Source organism: Corylus avellana, chromosome 4 (assembly GCF_965113065.1).
Source record: "Corylus avellana chromosome 4, dhCorAvel1.hap1.2, whole genome shotgun sequence".
Taxonomy (NCBI): Eukaryota; Viridiplantae; Streptophyta; class Magnoliopsida; order Fagales; family Betulaceae; genus Corylus; species Corylus avellana.
In genome coordinates this window covers 11,122,709-11,143,103 of record NC_142493.1, presented here as the reverse complement: position 1 = coordinate 11,143,103, position 20,395 = coordinate 11,122,709, and the positions used below count along the sequence as shown (strand labels likewise).

The 20,395-nt window shown below is 34.4% G+C and overlaps 2 protein-coding genes and 1 long non-coding RNA gene across 4 annotated transcripts in view; 2 read left to right on the top strand and 1 right to left on the bottom strand.

The window, feature by feature from the left end:
* The window catches only part of LOC132179641 (uncharacterized), a 129,801-nt gene that overhangs the window by 6,423 nt on the left and 102,983 nt on the right, over positions 1-20,395 (top strand). The gene's annotated exons all lie outside the window — the stretch shown is intronic.
* Positions 1,590-4,176, top strand: LOC148586291 (uncharacterized). The gene is made up of 3 exons (XM_088515195.1): positions 1,590-1,651; positions 2,664-3,737; positions 4,018-4,176. Exons 2-3 carry the CDS (start codon positions 2,679-2,681, stop codon positions 4,174-4,176), a joined length of 1,218 nt encoding a protein of 405 aa, XP_088371321.1. The 5' UTR covers positions 1,590-1,651; positions 2,664-2,678.
* On the bottom strand, positions 5,827-13,521 carry LOC132179432 (uncharacterized). Of its 2 annotated transcripts, XR_015911978.1 has the most exons (4): positions 13,254-13,521; positions 7,654-7,771; positions 7,148-7,296; positions 5,827-6,303 (listed from the first exon to the last, which is right to left on the bottom strand). It is a non-coding gene; the product is annotated as an uncharacterized LOC132179432 (long non-coding RNA). The 2 variants fall into 2 exon arrangements; XR_015911977.1 differs by having other exon boundaries at positions 7,148-7,771.

Sequence of the window (20,395 nt, the reverse complement as noted above, 5' to 3'; positions counted from 1 at the left end):
AAAGGAACAAAGAAAGAGAATAGATAACATGTACACAAAGAAAGAAAGTTTAGAGAAAAAGGAAGAAAGAAAGGAATAATTATGTTCATTATGAATCACAGTTTTGGAAGATTAGGAATAATCATATTTTCTACCTAATCATCCTTTGAAAACCATCTTTGTGATAGTTAGAAGGCACAACAGATTTGTATTTTCTTTTAACAAAGGAGAAAAAAGGACACGACAAGCTTGAAATTGTATAATAGATACTATTATAAAAAAAAAACCAATCGTGAGCTACAAGATAGATAAATCATGCACATGAGCCAACTTATGTGCAATAGAATTTCAAGGATAAGTTAAAAGTCAATTTCCTTGCATTATTTAAAATTAAAGGTTTCAACTTTGAATATATAACCCTTCTCAATTTTTTGGTCTTCAAGAGTATAAAGGTTTGTTAACTAAGTGCTGTGCAAATTCTGCTCTTTGAAAAAAATAAAATTAGTGCTAACAATCGTAAGTCACACATTGAGACCCACTTGAAAAGCGTGGGTCAAATGAGTATAGAAAATGCTTTAACATTATCAAGAAAACCCAACTTACAATAAGAGACTGGCCTGAGATCAAATTTTAGCAAGATGTTTCCCCAAAAATCTTTTTTTTTATTTTTTATTTTTTTTTTTATTCGTACATGAAATTAGAAGTTTTATCCTTTATAAACCATCTCTATGATAGTAAGGCCTAGTACTCAAGCATAATGAACTTCAATATTGGTGCTAACTTGGTGAGGCTTGCAATAGACATCTAAGATCACTAGAAAAAAAGATGTGGATATTTAAAAAAAAAAAAAAAAAAAAAAAAAGGAGGAAGCAAAAAAACCAAGGATATAAAGGCGAAGAAAATGATAAAATAAGAGAATAAATGAGCATGTACAAAAAGAAATAACAGCTTTGTTTGTTAATGTGTTTTGGGGAGTTTTTTGTTTTTAACTTATAAAAGTGTTCTGACGTAATATAAATTAGAATACTATTTTTGTATTTTTGATAGTGCTTTGTGTTTAAATTGTTTGTTAATGTTTTTATTTTGAGAAAAGAAAATAAAAGAAAAAAAAAATCTAACTGATGAACCCCCGAAGGTTTGAAGACAAAGGAAAAAAAAAATAAAAAATTAAGGAGGTTCATTATAAACCGTTTCTTCCATACTCTTACGGCCATAGCAATTTTTTTCTTTTTCTTTTTCTTTTTTTGTCTAAGACAATAGAATAGTCATCTTTTGTAAAATATCTAAACTTGCAAGAAACAAAATTGTGGACAAAATGAAAAAGATAGAGTAAGAGAATAAAGTAACACAGATAGAGAAAACAAAAAAATTGATGAAGAAGAAAAGAAAAGAAGATTTGGAGATGAAGAAAAGGACAAATTCAAGAGAATAGAGAAACTTGCACCTGAAGAAAAGAATGTTTGGAGAGTAAAGAAAAAAAGAAAGGAATAATTATGTTTATTATAAATCATGTCAATCAATGGTTTTGGAAGCATAGCAATATTGTTTTATTTCTTCTACCAAATCATCCTTTCTTTGTGATTTGTATTTTGTCTTGCCAAAGGAGAAAAAAAAGATTTGTTTGATAATTTAAGGAGAAAGAAGGCACAACAAGCTTGAAGTTGTATAACAGGTACTACACGTACACTCTCTCTCCCTCTCTCATTTCTTTCCTCTGTTAATTAGCCTCTTTTCTATTGCTAATTTGCTATTGATATTTAACATGTAATTCTTAAAAGCTAAAAAGTTAATAATTTTTATAGTACGTACCTAGCTATTATTGTTCCATTTGATCATACGCGCGTGTACGTGATTGATCATTGATAATAAGAAGTCCAAAACATGCTTAATTTTCTGTATCTCTATCTCACAATTCTTTATCCTTGACAATGTTTATGAAAATACCTATAAAAAAAATGAGTTAATCCTCACAAAAATAATATTAATAATATAAAAAACCCTAATTACCTTTATATCCTCGATCCGCATCTGTTTGAACTTTGAATGGTAAAGACGAATTAAAGAGCATCATAAAAATGCCTTTGTTATATATATATATATATATATATATATATATAACAAAGATTCCAAAAATCACCAATATAATCTCTCCATTATATTTAATTAACAATTTTATGATTTATCAAAAAGATTCAAAAAATCAGCAATATATATAATCTCCTTTAATTTGACACCATATATACAAAAGGAGATCCTTTTGAAATCGATCACTTCAATATATAATTGTGGTAGCTTAATTGGATTCTTAATTAAATCACTCACTTTGTAGGGCAGGGCGGGGCGAGGTATTACTTAATTTGAACTAATCTTTCCCTACCCAAATTTACGTAAATGCCATCTAATTAATTTTTTGGTCTTCAAGAGGATATATAAAGGTTTGATAATTAAAATTAATTTAAGTGCAAATTCTGATCTTTGAAAATCTTATATTTTAATTTGACTTCATTCATTCATGATCAGACCCAATTACAAATTATATATTAATTAGCAGATTCATTTTAAAATGTTTACAAACCCTGCTCTACCTATCATCATCCTATATATATATCACAATATATATATCTGAATGCTAACCCCACCCTTTGGGTTTTGTGCCTCTGTGACTGTGTATTAATTATATATAGCAGAGAGTAAGTAAGATGGCAGGAAGGTTATGGCATCACTTGCAGCTCATAGATAAGCTGGAAAGTGCTGTATATGATTGCCAGCTATGCCGAAAGTCAGTATTGGGAAGTCGCGGCTACAAATGCGGGGAATGCTCCTATTTTTTCATTCATGAATCATGCCCCGAGCCAACAGATCACAACCGATCACATGATTTGAGAAGTACACACCACTTGATATCCATGAAGGAGGTGGAGAAGAAAGGAGATGAGAAGAAAGTAGTAGTTTGCTCATTGTGCGAGGAACCGGTATCGTCTATGTTAATGTTAGGTAACAACGACAACATTAATAATAATGGGCCTACCTTTTATTACAAATGCTGCTTCCCCAACTGCACCTTCCTCATTCATCAACCATGTGCACAATTACCCTACAAAACACCAAAACACCCTCTGCACATCACACATAGCTACCTTTTTCTCATAGCGCCAACAGAGACTCAAAATCATTGCAATGCTTGCCTTAAAGTTTTTAGTAAACGCTTCTATTACGAATGTATCAACTGCAATTATAAGCTCGACATCAAATGTGCTACACGTTGGCGAAATTTTAGTGTTGACAAATGTAACGAGCACGCATTTCTCCCCATCCTAAATCCAATCCAGTTCACTTGCCAAGTGTGTGGTGGGGAAAGCAGAGAAATTGCCAATCTATGTACCAACTGTCTACTTCTAATTCACTCTAACTGTGGAAAATTTCTAGGCACCATCAAAATTAGAGGACATGATCACTTCCTCACTTGCACATTCTCTCTTAGTCAAGTCAAAAAGCACAAGTGTGAAGTCTGTTACGAAAATGTGGATGTAAAGTATGCAGCTTACTGTTGTGATGATAAGACGTGTGATTACATTGCCCACTTACGGTGTGCATATTGGATTAGGAAGAAGGGTGAGACCATTGATTCCTCTGACTATGCTACTCATTTAGTCGAGGGCAACGATCTAAAAGAGGGTGAAAAAGCTACCCCTAAGGAGATTGTACATTTGAGTCATCCACTACATAAATTAAACCTTCAAAATGAAGAGCTCTTGGATGTGAAGCGTTGTGAGGGGTGCATGCAATTTATAGTGTTGTCCCCATTTTATGGCTGTATGGAGTGCAACTTCTCTCTCCATATAAAATGTACTAAACTACCCCAAAAGGTTATGCAACCATTACATCACAAACACCTGCTCAACCTACATGAGGTAGATTCCAATGTGCAATTGTTCAAGTGTTGGGCTTGCGAGCGAAAACGAAGTGGCTTCAACTACAAATGTGTCATGGATCAGTGTGACAATCAAATATTTGATGCTCAATGTATTTTAATTCCAGAAGTCTTTAAACATAAAGGTCACCAGCACCGCCTCTTCCTCGGTGGGTTTCAGCAACCAAATTGCAATGCTTGTGGTGAACGTCCTTATAGAATTCAGGCATTTGAATGCACTACTTGTGGGTTCCGCTTGTGTATTAAATGTGCTACTCTTCCACTAGTAACTAGGCATAAATATGACACACATCTCCTATATCTCACTTATACCCCCGAAAACAACTCTAAAGAATATTATTGTCAAATTTGCGAAGAAGAAAGAGATGAAAAGCTTTGGTTCTATTACTGTAAAAATTGTGACTTCACTGCACATCCTCAATGTATACTTGGAAGAACTTGTTTCAATTAGTTACATTTGTTTATGTGACAGAAACATGGAGGGAGAACCTTACTGTATATAATTTAATTCAATATACAATCATTATGACTAAAACTCATGCTAATAAAGATATTTTACTCATTGTCTTCAAGCATCAAAGCACAGTGTAAAGGACAACGTAGACTTACCCTTTCCATAAGCAAAGATCAAAACTTTAAAGCTCAAAAAATATTTTGATCTTATTCCCCATTCTCTATGTCATGGACGGCTACAAGAGAGAGTGGAATCTCTTTATTTTATCTTCTTCTCGTTTAGAATGAGAAAATATAATAAAAATAAATAAATAATTTGTCTTACAAAAGCATGACCGACCACCCCTATAGTGGGGATTATACCGAGATAGAGAAGGAAAGTAAAAGAGAAATAAAAGTTGGCTCCAATATAAGTCTTGAGTTTCAAGTTATATCATAACCCCATTGCAAAGTCCTATTAATTATCATTTACTCAACTGTAAATTAAAAATTGTACTATAGGTTTTATTTAATAACAAAAGATCTCTTTATCCTACTAATGTCTACAAATAAATCTCTACATATGATATTCAAAATTGAATAAGGTATTTTAATTTTATAGTCACCTTATCCAATCTAAATCTTTTATCTTTGAGTACTCAATCACATGATCATCCACAATACTTTTATTAAAGAATAAACTCTTTTGAGAGTATTAATTGTAATAACGACTTTACTAAAATTATTAGGCATGGACTTAGACTAGCAATTCTATTAAATTATCTCAAGGAGATACTTATATTTCCTATGACTCAATGTATAAGTATTTAGGGGACAGTAATTTGTACAACACATTATTAACAATTAAAAATACTCAATGCATTCCCAATACATCAACATACGAACTACAAGCCTCGTTTTCAATAATCAAGACAAACCATTCTATCATATAGTATTGATATGCTATTATGTTATAGTCTTCATGATAAAAATGCTCAATTTTATCATTGACAGTCAACTCAAATTTACAAGTTATAAGGAGCTTGTGATTTAAATCTTTTTAGATTAATCACACTCAATGCTCATGAATTCATTGCATGAATCACAATTTCCCCAACAAAATAAATCTAAAAAACAAAAATTAAACTAAAAAATATAAATAAATAAAGGGATGCATCTGCCTCCATAGAGGGAGACCCATTTGCCTTGTCAAAGTAAAATCAGTAAACATCATTTTTAAGGGGAAACACAGTTTTGAGTTGGCAATTTTGAAAGAAGAACTTAAGCGGTTTGAAAATAAAAGGGGGGAGGGGGGTAAGGACAGCTAACCTAAACAAGCTTTTATTTAAGTTAGAACTCAAATTGAATCTCTTTAATTAAAAAAAAAAAATCCAACATTAATATCGAGAACAAAGTAGCAAACAAGACAATCATCTATTCTCTGAATCTACCTTTCTAGGCATATCTATCTTCAAGAAAAACAATTAGTTAAATATGACAGCATAAATGCCAAAAATGAGATGGTGAAAATGAATTTGATAAAGAAGATGAATATTCAATTCGCAACAATTCACTTTCAATAGGAACCTGAATTCCTCCCTGATTAATAGAGATAGCTTCAAACTCTGCATTTTGACTCTCTTCATTGGTCAACCACAAAGACATGCAACAATCAATTAAGTCCTTGCTGCAACTCACTGGAGAGCCCCTATTAAAAATTGGGCCCCTCCCAAATCTTGTAATCTTCGCTAGATTCAAATCAGAAAGCTCGTCGGCATAACTCTCTAAAATGTTTCAGATGGCACGACACCAGATCGGTTGAGCTACCTTAAGGAAGTCATGAGCAGCCAATATAGGAAGGTTCACACTTCCCAATTCAGATTCACCATGCCCACCTCTTCCATGATAATCTGATCCTCCCAGCTTTAAAAGACCATAACCATCTGCTACGTCACTGTATGCTGTTGACCAACACAAGTAAACTACCATGTAAGTACCAAATGTTTTAATATAAGCAAAAGATGAGGTTTCATATATAGGTTTGAAGGAAATAAATTCCCATCACAATAGCAGCACTGCAAATGTTCTACTACAGCGTATAATCATTAATATGGTCAACAAGGCTCCCAGATTTGTCTCGCATATCAAAAAGTAACTGACCCACACAAAGCTGTGTGAACAGTACCTGTTACACTATATGACCAGTGCACATTAACAGTACCTCTTGAACAGTGTTATAAAGAGTACACAGTACAATATTTTCTGTTTGTGAATGTTATGAGAATTTGGTGGTCTAGGATTTGAAGATTCAAGTTTTCAAAAAAGAATTCTAAATTTTCTGTTCGTTGGAAAATTGTTGGGAATTTCAATGGGAAAACCTAAATGAGAACGACAAACCTAAGCATCACACCTCAAATGGTTACATCACACAATCCATCAAGCAACAATGGCTGAGAACCACTTTTCTTTTAACCCTTTACATCCATCGTTATGTAGAAACAAAACCAACATCTCATCCATGCACTAAAATATAAAAACATTATAACAAATATGAGTCGAAACATTATAAAGGATGAAGTTTAACTATAACTCAACTTCATCTGCTGATTTATCCCTGGAATTGTTTTGTAAGGATTTTGATATGTTCCTAAGATAGCATCTTTGTTTGACATCCATTACATGTCTGAAGATCGATGGAGAAGTAAATGTTTTACGTTCTATGGCAATTGATTGGACAGTCACCGAAAACAAATTTCCACAAACAACAATGAAAAAGAAAAAGACGTAGCAAAGTAAATAGTATACCTGCTAGTTTTCATCACTTGTGTAAACCTCCATCCCATGAAGGCCAGCCTCTTTCAGCCTCCTGATAATGGCAACAGGATTTTTCAGTGCCCCTGGATGAGCTAGCACAGCTACATCCCCAGTATTAGATATCAATTGTATAGCTTCTTCTGCAAGAGGCTCACTTCCCCGGAAACCATATATATCATAAATTCTAAGTCAACAATATGCATCAAGAGCAACAACGAAAGGTTTAACTAATCAACAGAGCATCAGAGACATACAAACTAGAACAGGATAAATCCTCACAACTCAGACTCTTCTTGCAACTTCTTGCAATTTTGAATCACAAACAAGGTTTTATAAAACAGCTCTCTCTGATGTCAGAGAAAATCAAAATTACACAACTTTCTTCAAGCAACTACTAAGAACAAAAGGTACACACACATGTGTATGTATTTATGTACGTATGTATGTGTATGGATGCATGCATACGCCTCCTAATGCTAGAAATTTAGAAAAATGACCTAATATTGTTCTGATTTCAACATCTGGAATTATCTTGATGCGAAATCTTCTAGCAGCTTCTAGAGCCTCAGGGATGCCTGACATTGTGTCATGATCTGTCAGAGCAAGAACTTTCACCTGTTATGAGAACATTTATTAAACAACTTGCAATACATCTTATGTTGTATTCAAGAATTAAAAAATGAGAATTGTATAGCAAATGAACTTTTAAGATCAACAATAACGTACAAAGTTTTGCAAGTAGTTTGGACATCAATTCCACAAGGGTCCCACACAATTAACAGATAGCATTGTGGAAATTAATACCTCTCTTTCGACCAAATGTCCATCATTAATGTGTCATAGCCCAATTTAATTCAAGTTTCTAAATTATTTTTAGAATGATATGAAACTAAAGTTCCATTATTTTTTCTTTGTTCCAAGACTGTTAGTAGCTAAGAAGTTAAATTCCATTCAAAATAATTGAAAATAGTCATTTTATCCAAATGACAACCGCTACCACAATAAGGATGGCTAAATACTCCCCCCCCCCCCCCCCCCCCCTCCCCCCAATAAAAAGCAATAAATTTCCTTATTGCCTTAAATCATTTGGTTGGAAGAATAACTTATGAAAAAGGAGGAAGAATAGATTTCCTCCTTTTTCATCCTTATATCTTATCTAAAATACTACTCTTTGTTACCTCTAGATTTATTATATCCTTATTTGAGACAGATGGTGGTAAGAGCCACAAGGACAAAAGAGTCTTTACCTTCTCAAAGAATTCTGTGTCCAGGACCAAAGCCTCTTACCCAGAGCTTATAGTTTGAGTTTGTCCTGCTTCCATGTCATTTACCAACTGCACTTCTCGGAATCTTAATGAAATCACTTATGCTCCTTCTACCGCATAACACACTATGCCATACACTTCAATAGCACCTTGAAATGTTATCTGATTCTAAATGTGCCCCAATAATTCTAGAGCTCACTTTTTAGGCAATACGGGAGCCCATAAAGTAGCCAGCATGAAGATCCAATTGAATGACAATTGACTTCCCTTAGCGGAGTGATTCTCCGAAAGGATTGATTTACTTCCTTTAGTCTCATACTCGGTTAAAAAAATAAATTAACTAAAGTTAGAGTTGTCACATCCTTTTTAATAAAACAAAGTTCAGTAGTCATCTTGGAATGCCATATGAGCACCATGGCTTTTTCTTTCCCTTTGGAAATCCCTTTATAGTCCTCTTAAAGCTAATCTCTTCCTTACTAACATCAGCGAGCTTGGTGTTATCTTGTGTGTGATTGTTCTCGCCTTACTTAACCGTAATTGTGATCGCGTGTTTTTTGCACAACAAGTGGTATCAAAGCTCAGGTTCAAGAAATCAAATTTACGGAAAATATGGCGAGTACCAAGTTTGAAGTGGAGAAGCTTAATAGGAAGAACAATTTCTCTCTTTGGCAAAGAAGGATGAATGATTTGCTGATTCAGCAAGGAGTTCACAAGGCGTTATTGGGAAAGGCAAAGAAACCCGAGAAGATGGACAATGATGTTTGGGAAGAGATGGATGCAAAGGCTGCCAATGCGATCCGTCTTAATTTGTCAGATGAAGTCATTCAGAATGTGATTGATGAAGAAGAGGCAGAATCAATTTGGCAGAAATTGGAAAGTCTGTATATGGCGTAGAATTTAATGAATAAGCTGTACATGAAGAAGCAGCTATATGGTTTACAGATGGAGGAAAATACAGATCTGCTGGAGCACCTCAACAAGTTCAATATGTTGAATACACAGTTGTTGAATTTTGCAGTGAAGATTGGAGAAGAAGATAAAGCGATACTTTTGTTGGCATCGCTTCCCCCTTCTTATGATCACCTGGTTTCAACATTGTTATATGGGAAATAGACTCTAGCGTTTGAAGAGGTGACTGGATCTCTCTTGTCACATGAGACGCGGAGAAAACCTGTCAATGATCAGACTGATGGGCTTGTGGCACGGTTTGAGCCAAAGCGCCAAAGATATAAGTTTAAGGGGAAGAATGGCAAAGGTAAACAGTATCGGTCTATGTCACAATCAGCACAAGGTGGAGAATCTCGGTTAGATGCAAAAGACGTGGAGTGCTATTATTGTCACAACAAAACGCACTACAGAAAATTTTGCAAGCTGATGAAACAAGATCTTGAAGATAAGAAGAGTCTGATGACAACGAGGTTAGCGCAGATGTTCTTTCAGTTTCCTCAGGTAAAAATTCTATCATAGACTCTTGGGTTTTGGATTCTGCTTGTTCATATCATATGTGTCCGAATAGGCAGTGGTTCAACACATTTAAATCCTATAATGCGAGTACAGTGCTAATGGGCAATGATGCTAGGTGTAAAGTCATTGGACAAGGTACCATAAAAGTTAGGTTGTTTGATGGGATTGTCAGGACACTCACTAATGTCAGATATATTCCCGACCTTAAGAAAAATTTGATCTCATTAGGCACATTAGATTCTTGGGGCTATGGTTATTTAGCCAAAGATGGAGTTATGAAAATAACTAAAGGTGCTATGGTGATAATGAAAGGCAAGAAAATTGGCAATTTGTATAAGTTACTCGGGGACACAGTTACAAGTGGCAAAACCAAATAATGACAACGCAGTTTTGTGGCATATGCGGCTTGGTCATTTAGGCGAGCACAGTACGTTTGAACTTCACAAGAGGAATCTGTTGAAAGGTGTGAAGTCATGTAAATTGAGTTTCTGCAAGTCCTGTCTATATGGGAAGCAACGAAGAGTCAGCTTTAAGGTGGTGTCTCATACAAGTAAAGGTGTTCTTGACTATGTTCACTCAGATGTTTGGGGGCTAGTGGCGGTGCCATCAAACGGATGTGCACATTATTTTGTCAGTTTTATTGATGATTTTTCAAGAAAGGTTTGGGTGTATTTTATGAGACACAAGTCAGAAGTTTTCACCATCTTCAAGCAGTGGAAGGCGCAGGTAGAAAATCAGACTGGAAGAAGAGTGAAGTATCTGAGATCCGACAATGGGTTAGAATACAAAGACACTGCATTCTTGGAATTCTGCAAAACAAAAGGCATTACTCGTCACTTCACAGTGAGAGAGACTCCACAGCAAAACGGAGTTGCCAAAAAGATGAACAAAACACTGTTGGAAAAGGCGAGATGTATGAGGTTGAGTGCAAGATTGCCAAAGAGTTTTTGGGCTGAGGCAGTTAATTATGCATGCTTCGTCACCAACCGATCTCCAGCCGCTGGGATTGACTTCAAGGTTCCAGAGGAAGTATGGTCAGGTAAACCGGTAGATTGCAGAGTGGAGAACGATCGAAATTAGATTCAAAGTCAAGAAAATGTATTTGTCTTGGTTTGGAATCTGGTGTTAAAGGCTATAGGCTCTGGAATTCAATCTCTAAGAAGAAGATTGTTAGCAGAGGCGTGGTGTTTGATGAGGCCTATATGTTAAGGAAGGGTGAGAATGAAGCATCGATTGAGAGCCAGAAAGGGAAACAGGTTGTGGAGGTGGAGCTTGATGAACAGCGTTCACTCACAAACATATGTGATGACGAAGAATCGTCAAGAGATTCAAAGCACCAAGAAGAACCTTATTCTTTAGCAAAAGGCAGAGAGAAACGTGATCGAAAAGCACCGGAAAGGTATGGATTTAAGAACATGGTTTCCTTTTCTCTAATAGCTGGTAGTGGAGTCTCATTGTCTTCAGAATGGCATGCCGACAGAGGTGGAGTTACTACAGAAAGGTAAAGCTTGGGAATCGACAGAATTGCTCAAGGCAAAGAAGGCTATAGGATGCAAATGGGTCTATAAAAAGAAAGAGCCAACAGAGAAAGCTGTGTGGCCTAGAGGACTGGTAGAGAAGCATGGTAGTCTGTCTAAACCAGGTCCTATGCTCAAGTTCAAGAGGTGCTTGGACTTGAGTGACACTTATGAATTGTGATAGCCCTTAGGGGCTTGGGCGGAGGCATCAGAAGAAGATTCGTTTTGTTGCGACTTGATGGGTTTCAAGTCAAGATGGAGATTGTTGACTATGTGACTTTTCAACCCTCAATTTAGTCATGGGCCCATGTCTTGCTTTATTGGTTTATGGGTACTGCCGTGGGAGACTAGCTCTCCAAATCCTTCTCTAAGTCGGAGTGTGTGGGGCTCACGTGGTGTACAAGTCTTTCTTGTAAAAGGCTTTATAGTTTTTGTCTTATGGAATCCACGAATGACTTGCATTAGGAGAATTGGAGTGTACCGACTTTGCCCATGTATAAAGCCAAAGTTCTGTGCGTGAATAGGGTGTGTGAAAAACATCAACAGAGCCGCACAAGTGAATTTGTGGGCTGCTGTTTGAAGGGCAGCAGAGTAGTGCGCCGCACCTCTTGTATTTTCTTCTTGGTTTCATGAGTTAGAGACGAGAGAAAATAAAGGAGAAAAGACAAAGAGCGCCGACTGTTTTCTTCTTGATTTTGGAGGATCCAAAATAAGAGAGAAAAAGAAAGGGTGCTACTGCGGGAAAGAAAAATAAATAGAGAGACCAACCGCAATCGTATCTCAGCAAAAGAAGAAGAGTTTGTATTCCTGTCTTTTGTTTATTCCTTTGAGGATAATCTCTATTGTGTGATAGTGAGATTTGAGTGTATTGGGGTTTTGGGTCTGAGTGATTTTCTCTACTATATTTTTGTAGTCCATCTTTCATAGTGAATTTCTTCGTGATCGCCTCCGCCAGTGGACGTACCTCACATTGAGGGAACCACTTAAATCTTTGTATTATCTTGTGTGTGATTGTTCTTGCCTTATTTAACCGTAATTGTGATCGCGTGTTTTTTGCACAACATATTGGAAACAAATGATTAGACTATTTATAAACAGATTGAAAAGGATGAAAATATATGTTAACAATTACTAACGAGCCCTAATACCAACAAAAGAATTACTAGGAAATGGTGATCAAAGTGGTGCCAAAATGAGGTAGCCAAACTCAAACAAAGGGTATAGAGCAGCAGTGATTCAAATCAATTACAAAACAGACAGAAAACTACAATCAACTAATTACTGCAAGAACAGTTATCATGGCTGACAAAAACAGAGCAAATAACTGTGTAGCAAGAAACCAGAACCAGTTACGAATTACAAAAGTTTGCAGAGGAATTCTCGCTTTCAGTGGTAGGCTGGTAGCTGTAGAATAAATACAAGAACAATCACCGTTATATCTGCGAACAGAAAAATTTGGAGTAATTTTGGCATTGGCAATACAAAGGAAAGACCACCATAGAGACATAAGACAACCAAGTACTTCTTTTCTGTTGTATTCACAAAACAAATACCGAAACACCATTATGGAGACATTTTATCAAACACTGAGTAGCAAACCAGACATTTTATCTTCCAGCCCAACGAACTCAATCAAAACAAAACAAAACTATACAAAGAAACCCTACACTAAACACCCACAACAAAAATCTATACAGGGTAGAGGCTTATCCAATCTCAACATTCACAGTTCAATGATTCAAGCAACATTTGCAAGCACAAAACAACGCCCTTGCCAAACGACCACTTCTTTCAATAATGCCAAAGAAACAACAACTTTACAATTAGAAGTGAACCAATTAGCATCTTTACCATCCCATTGGCCCAAGACTATCCGGTCGTACAACCCATCGTAGTGAGTTTCAAGACACAGTGAATGAATCCTAGGATGAAATTCTGGGAATTAGCTAGAAATTGAAGTGGGCTGAAAAAGGACGCTTCAGCTGAGAGAGAGGCGGGCTTCACGCTTCACTGCTTCAACCATATCCAGTCCATTGATGCCGTCTGCCGAGCTAGAGAGAGAGAAACAGAGGCGGGAGATGATGAAATAGAGGTGGGAAAGAAAATAAAAGGGTGGAGGATGTTGTAATGTGTGTGTTACAATCATGATTTCCTTTTCTGCCTTCTTTAAATGTTTTTATGAAAAAAAAAAAATCAAATGAATTTAATTGATTTTTATTTTTATTTATTTAATTTTTTTTACATGTCCGCATGAGGGGAGATTCGAACTAGTGATCTCCGTTTTATAAAGCATGGTCTCTAACCGATTGACCTACCCCTTAAGACAATTTAACCATTTTGACCATTAGCCTTTAACAATTTGTTTTGACCGTCATTAACAAATGTTTTATGGCTTTTGACTATGACCGTTTGGTCATTATATTGTCTTTTATGTTCCTATAGGAAAAACCTAACACTCACTTTTATATATATTGAGTGGGAAGGATATCCTTCCCTTTTGTTGTATTTGCTCAGAGAAAAAAAAAAAATATATATATATATATATATATATATATTTCTCAAATAGAGTTATATATCCAATATACATATATAGGAGATGTATTAAAAATGCTTTCAAACACTAAGTTAGTAGTGGATCACTTGGCGAGTCGTTGAAATGTTATGTGATTTAAAATGTGCTCACTAATTCTAGAGGTCCCTTCTACTTAGGGGTAATATTGAAGCCCATAAATTAGCTACAGTAAAGATACAATTGACTTTCCCTTAAAGTAGTGCTTCCACAAAGGATTGATTTACTTCCTTTTGCCTCATACTCAGTTAAGTTTGATTACAGCCCAAAGCTCCCGTTATTTACATTTTTCACTTCTAAACGACATATCAGTGTGCAATGGGTACATGAAACAACACACAGTATGTACAAGGTGGTATACCTGAGGCATAAAAGTGACTCACCAAACATTAAGGTTGAAAATGTGGGTACGGTTAATGGTTATTGACTAAAATTGCTAATCGTTACCGCCTAGGCGGTTAGTAAAATTCACTAACTACCTTCGTTAACCGCCTAAGCAGTTAAGCGGTTAACCGGTAGTTAACGGTTAGTAACCCCAATAACCGCTAACCACTTTTTAAAAGAATTTTTTTTAAAAAAAATTAAAATTTAAATGAAAAAACCAAAACATCGTCGATTCTATTGTATTTACAATATAACCCCAATAACTACTAACCACTTTTTTAAAAAAAAAATTAAAATTTAAAAGAAAAAACTAAAACAACGTCGTTTCTATTGTATTTACATCATTGTTTCTAGATTTATATATATATATATATATATATATATATATAGGCCGTTAGCGGTTAGGAAAATGGGTTAGCGCGGTTAATAACTACTAACCTTCAAAAGTGGTTAGCAAGCGATTGATAACCGCTCTCCTTTTCACCCCTACCAAACACCAAATAATTAAAAACCAAAGAGTTCAAGCAACTAAGTTTAAACATATAACACCGGTCCATCTTATCTATCCAATGAGAATCTTCTTGAGAGCTATTGTCCACACAAAGAAAGCCATGCTTTAGGCATACCGAACTTTCGTATGTTTGTAGTGTATAGACATATGTACGTGCTCTACACATTCTACCCTCTTTTCATCCAAGTATTTCATTTTGTTATATGATATTGAATGAATTTTAAAAATCTTCATGCAAGAAATGCAAATGAAGGGTTCTCTCTTCTAGTAGTGGAGATTTATGTTCCAAACCAGGTTCTCTCATTCATTCTAGCAAATCAGCAACTTTTATTTTCCCTTTAGCTCATCCATTTGTAGAATTACTTGGCAATTGGTTTTTCTTGAAAATTAGATCCTATTTCAAGGGTCAAAAAGGATTGTGAATAAGATGCGTTGTCAAGAAAACCCAACTTACAATATCTAAACATTGGTGGAAGCCTCGGACTTTGAATGCTCCCAATGGTCTTAAGTTCGAAACCTAATAAGTGCAAAATGCCTCTTAGCTAGAGCCAGCCTCCGGGCTAAGATCTTGACTTGACTAGTCCATGTTGAAAGGGGTGCAAAGCATGGGTACAAGAAGTGACCCTACTGTTAGAATATTTTATATTTTCTAAATTAGGTTTATTAATATTTTTCTTAACAAGTTATTTCTGTTTATGTTAGAATATTTTTATTCTCCATTATTATATTTCCTTGTAAGGTTTATTCTCTTTCTTAATTAGTTTAGGTCTACTTTAGGGTTTCTTAGTAACTATTTATTGTCTCTCTATAAATAGAGAATTATGTAATATTGTTTGATAAAGTGAATATACAAGATGTACTCCATATGTTTCTCTCCGCTTCCGCTCTCTTTTCTTTCTCTTTCATATGTTAGTATTTTATATTTTATATATATTTCAACACCTACCTTGGAGAGATTCCAAGTCATCAGAGAAAAAAAAAAATATAATATATATAGGTTTGAATGAAAATTATTGAAAGAGCTACCATCAACATGCCCCCGAAAATTAAATGCTCCTCTCCTCTAGCCCTCTATGTTGCTTAGGAAAAAACACTAAACTAAGCTAAATTATCACACGTCAAACCTATATAATTATTGACTAAAGTTGGAAGCAAGAATGGTAAACTTCAGTATTGGATGCTAACTTTGGTGAGGCTTGCAACAAATGTCTAAACTCTACTCAAAAACAAGGTGTAGAGATAGAGAAATTAAAGGATGAAGCAATGGAATAAAGGAGAGCGCACACACACATATATATATATTATTTTAAGAAAAAAAAAAAAAAAAGAAAAAAAAAAAAAGAAAAGAAGATATGGAAAGCAAGAAAAGGGCAAATCAAAATAAAGGAACATGTAGTAAAGAAAAAGAATATTTGGAGACAAAGGAAAAAATAACAAATAATTATGTGTTGCGTGCACAATTTTTGAAGCGCATTATGAGATAAATTTGAGTAGCTTCTTAGAGCCTAGAGGGAACCAATGCCTTTTTCAGACAGAAGTTTGGGAATAAACTTCTTAATATCTTTATTCATCGACTCCATATCTTCAAACAAACCTACTTTTACATTAGTTTTCTAACTCATCTCATAGGTTGATGAGTGATCGTTAGCTAAAGATAACAAAATCACTAACCGAGGAAAGATAAACGAATGATAACGTTAAGTTAAAAAGACCGACTCTGCCAAGCTCAAAAAATAAAAAAATAAAAAATCTCCGGGGTCCTTCAGCCCATTAATTAATTACCTCAAGATTAAAAAATGAAAAAAAAAAAAAAAAAAAAAGTTGTTGCAAGAAGTTTTTGCTCATTTGATTCTTCTATTAAAGAAAATGAAAAAAGAAATGTTAAAATCTATTTTCTCTTTTAAATAGAGAGTCCTTACGCCAATGCTTGTTCATTATAATTTCCTACTCCCCACTTGTGTCGTCAGTTTTTATTTTCTGAAAACACTCTTTTTTTTTTTTAATAAAAAATAAAAGTTGTGGGGGCCATGCCCCACTGGTCTCCGGTTCCACCACTTATCTTTATTGATGTTAAACTTTCGAAAAAAGTTCACTTCAAAATACCACTCAATTGTCTCCAAGAGGTAGCTCAATCGGCTGGAACCACACTTCAAGAAGTGGAGGTCACTAGTTCGAATCCTCCTCCCTCCTCTTGTGCGGACATCTCAAAAAAAAAAAAAAAAAAAAAAAATACCACTCAATTGACAACTATTAAAAAATGACAATGTACACCTTAAAGCCAACAAAAAGATAAAAACTATCCTAAATTTAAAACTATATAAAAAAAAAAAAAATGACAATGTACCCTGAATTTTTTATTTCTATTTTATGAAGGGAATTTTGGTCATATGGGGGGGGGGGGGGGGGGGGGTGTGCCACTTTTTAGTAGTTATTTTTATTTTTATTTTTTGAAAGGAATCAGTTCAGTCTTATTCGTTGATAAACGAGTATTAAGCTCAAATAACACAGAGTAAAAGCTCTAAAGCAACCATAGCCGAAGCTACGAGGTTACAAGCGTCAAAGATGATGTATTACATTCTAGACTCAAAACAAAATCCACTAACCTATGACTAATTTTCAAATTAAACAGCAGATCTGTGCCAAACAATTTCAAACCAATGCATAGGTAGCTCTTATTCCTCGGCACCGAGGGCAAAGAACCCCAAGCCAAAGCTCATTCTCCTCATTTTTTTAGTAGTTTTGGGGAAGGGGAAATTGTCACAACTGAAAGTTTTGAGGGACATTGTGAAATGAGTCGTAATTTGAGTAGGGTCCGTGGACTTTAATTTACCCTAATTAAATTTTAATATTGGGTGCTAACTTTGATGTATCTTATAATAAATATCTAGACTTGCAAGATACGAATGTGTAGAGAAAAAAGATAAAGATAAAATAAGAATAAAGGACCATATATGTACCAAAAAAAAAAGAAAAGAAAAGAAAAGAAAAGAAGGTTTAGAGAGAAAGGAAAAAAGAAAAGAAAAATAATGGTCATTATAAACCAAAGCAATCACAATTTTGGAAGCATAGCAATTTTTTGGTACATAGGTTTCATCTTTAATCCAATATACTAATTATAAGATGGTGTGCCTCATAAACCATATAAACTGAACTACCTATACAACTCAACTTAGCTGTAATCTCAATTAAATCAGTTCAGCTTTATGGATCATTTTTCTAAATTAATCGGAAACAGCCATATCTTACTAAAATACTACTCTTTGTTACTTCTCTATTTATTATCCTTATTTGTGACATCTAACCCTACAACTTTAGACCTCCCTCTACTTATTTTCACTCTTTGAGCTGAAATAACTCTTTTTCATTGGCCCATTAATTGCTCCTAATGCACATGCCCAAATTGCATGTCTTAAGTGACTCTTCTTCATCTTTTTCAATACGAATTAAAATCATCTCCAATCATTTGAATTTGATAATATTTAATTAGTTTATTTAGATGAGTATTTTTTTCAATATTAGTTCAAAAAGTGAAAAAACAAAAATACTCATCAAATAATATAACTAACTGAATACTCTCTAATTCAAATGAACTTGAGAGGATCTGGTTCCTTCCGATATGGACTACTTTATCAACTTTTCCTCAATTGCACATTAACTGTGAAAACCTGAACTAGTTATATTAATGACTACAATTGAGCTTTTTCAAAGCTTAGTTTACACACAAACATACACTCACTCACTTATTGATAACATTATGAAAGTGAGGGAGTAAGAGCCACAAGGACAAGAGTCTTCTAAAATCTGGCCAATTCACTTTTTCAGAGAATTCTGTTTCCTAGACCAAAGCCCCTTATCGAGAGCTTATAGTTTGAGTTTGTCCTGCTTCTATTTCATTAAAAGAGATGATATGCCAACTAGCCCAGTTTCCTAAAATGGAGACAAAAAAGAGGCAACATAGAATATATATATATATATATATATATAAGTAAATCAATCTGATTAGAAGGTGCAGAGGAGCGCATCCTGTGTACATATAGAGTATATAGATATCCTAAAAGCGAGAAAAGAAGAACCAAGATAAATTTTTAGATGAAAAATTAAAAGAAGCATAAGGGAAGGTCCAATTATTAATTCTTGTCTGGAGTTTTAAATCATGAACCACACTGCCATAGGACTGGGACCAAATCAAGCTAAAGTAAACAGAGCCTCTACCAGCTTTCTCATGTACCAACATGTACCAAATAAGACAGTTTATATACATCTTAGACTTCTTATAATTCCCATAAGATTCAAGCATGTCCTACTGTTTACCCTCTCCAAAATTATAACAATTTTTTTTTTTTTTTTCTCAGTATAAGTTAGAGACAAAATTATAACTATTTTACCTAATGTAGATGCTCTCAAAAAATAATGGCTATTTTCGTTCTATAGACTCTAAACTATTATTGAATCCCTTTAACCTGATAAAACCCCAGATAGAACCCCACAACTAATAATAAAAATATGACCACAATAACTTCTTTCGGGTAGGAGAGATCACAATTGAATCCAATTAAGGTTGAAAACAAACCACAAACAAGCTTTTGCTTTATAATTCTTCGTTCTCAATAAACTACAACTACTATCTCCTATTTATAATATAAGGAATACAAGGTAAAGATGGACTAGAAAGACTAATTAATATTGGACTCAAAGAATAAATAACGTAGACTAGGGCCCTCTAGATATTAAATAAGAAAGCAACTAATAGACTCCTTGGTGCAGTAAATAACAAAACACTAATAGACTCTTTATTGGTGGAACTCTATCATAACCACTCTAACAGAAAGCCTGTTACAATTGGGCTCAACCATTATTTAGTTACACCACTAATTTACTAAATATACTACTATTATACACCTATTATTGTATTCGTTATTGTTAAATGTATTAGAAATGCTTTCAGACACTAGTTTAATTAGTTAAAGCCACTTGGCGAATCCTTGAAATGTACGTTATGAGATTTTAAATTTGCTCACTAATTCTAGAGGTTCATTCTTAGATCCTGTTTGGATGTACGTTTAAAATGTTTAAAAGTATGTTTAAAACTCAAAAAGTTCGTTTGAAAAAATACCCGTTTGGAAAAAAATGACCAAAACGCATTTTTGGAAAAAGCTTAAAAATGAAACTTTTGCCAAAAAATACATTTTAACTTAAAAGATCTATTTCTCAAAGACAATCTCAAATATGCTCTTAAGCAATATCAGGGCTGTAAATTAGCGAATGTAAAGATACAATTGAATGAGAATTGACTTTCCCTTAAAGTAGTGCTTCCCCAAGAATCTTCTGTTAATCCCTTTTTCTATTCTTTTTGTGATGCACTAGCAAAATCTTCTGCAAAATCATTTTCCAGTTGGCTAGTTAAACTCTTAATTGTTTTACTTCAGTTTTAGTCGTATTCTAAAGGCTTCGAGAGTGTTTGATCAAAATGGCGTTGCAATCTGCTTAAATTAATAAGGAATATATATATATATATATATATATATATAT

Bases quoted from the DNA above. Each gene is read 5' to 3' on its own strand.
- LOC148586291 (XM_088515195.1), top strand. From the start codon at position 2,679: ATGGCAGGAAGGTTATGGCATCACTTGCAGCTCATAGATAAGCTGGAA. The intron at 3,738-4,017 runs GTGAAGCGTTGT...TTTTAATTCCAG, and splicing joins AAAATGAAGAGCTCTTGGAT to AAGTCTTTAAACATAAAGGT.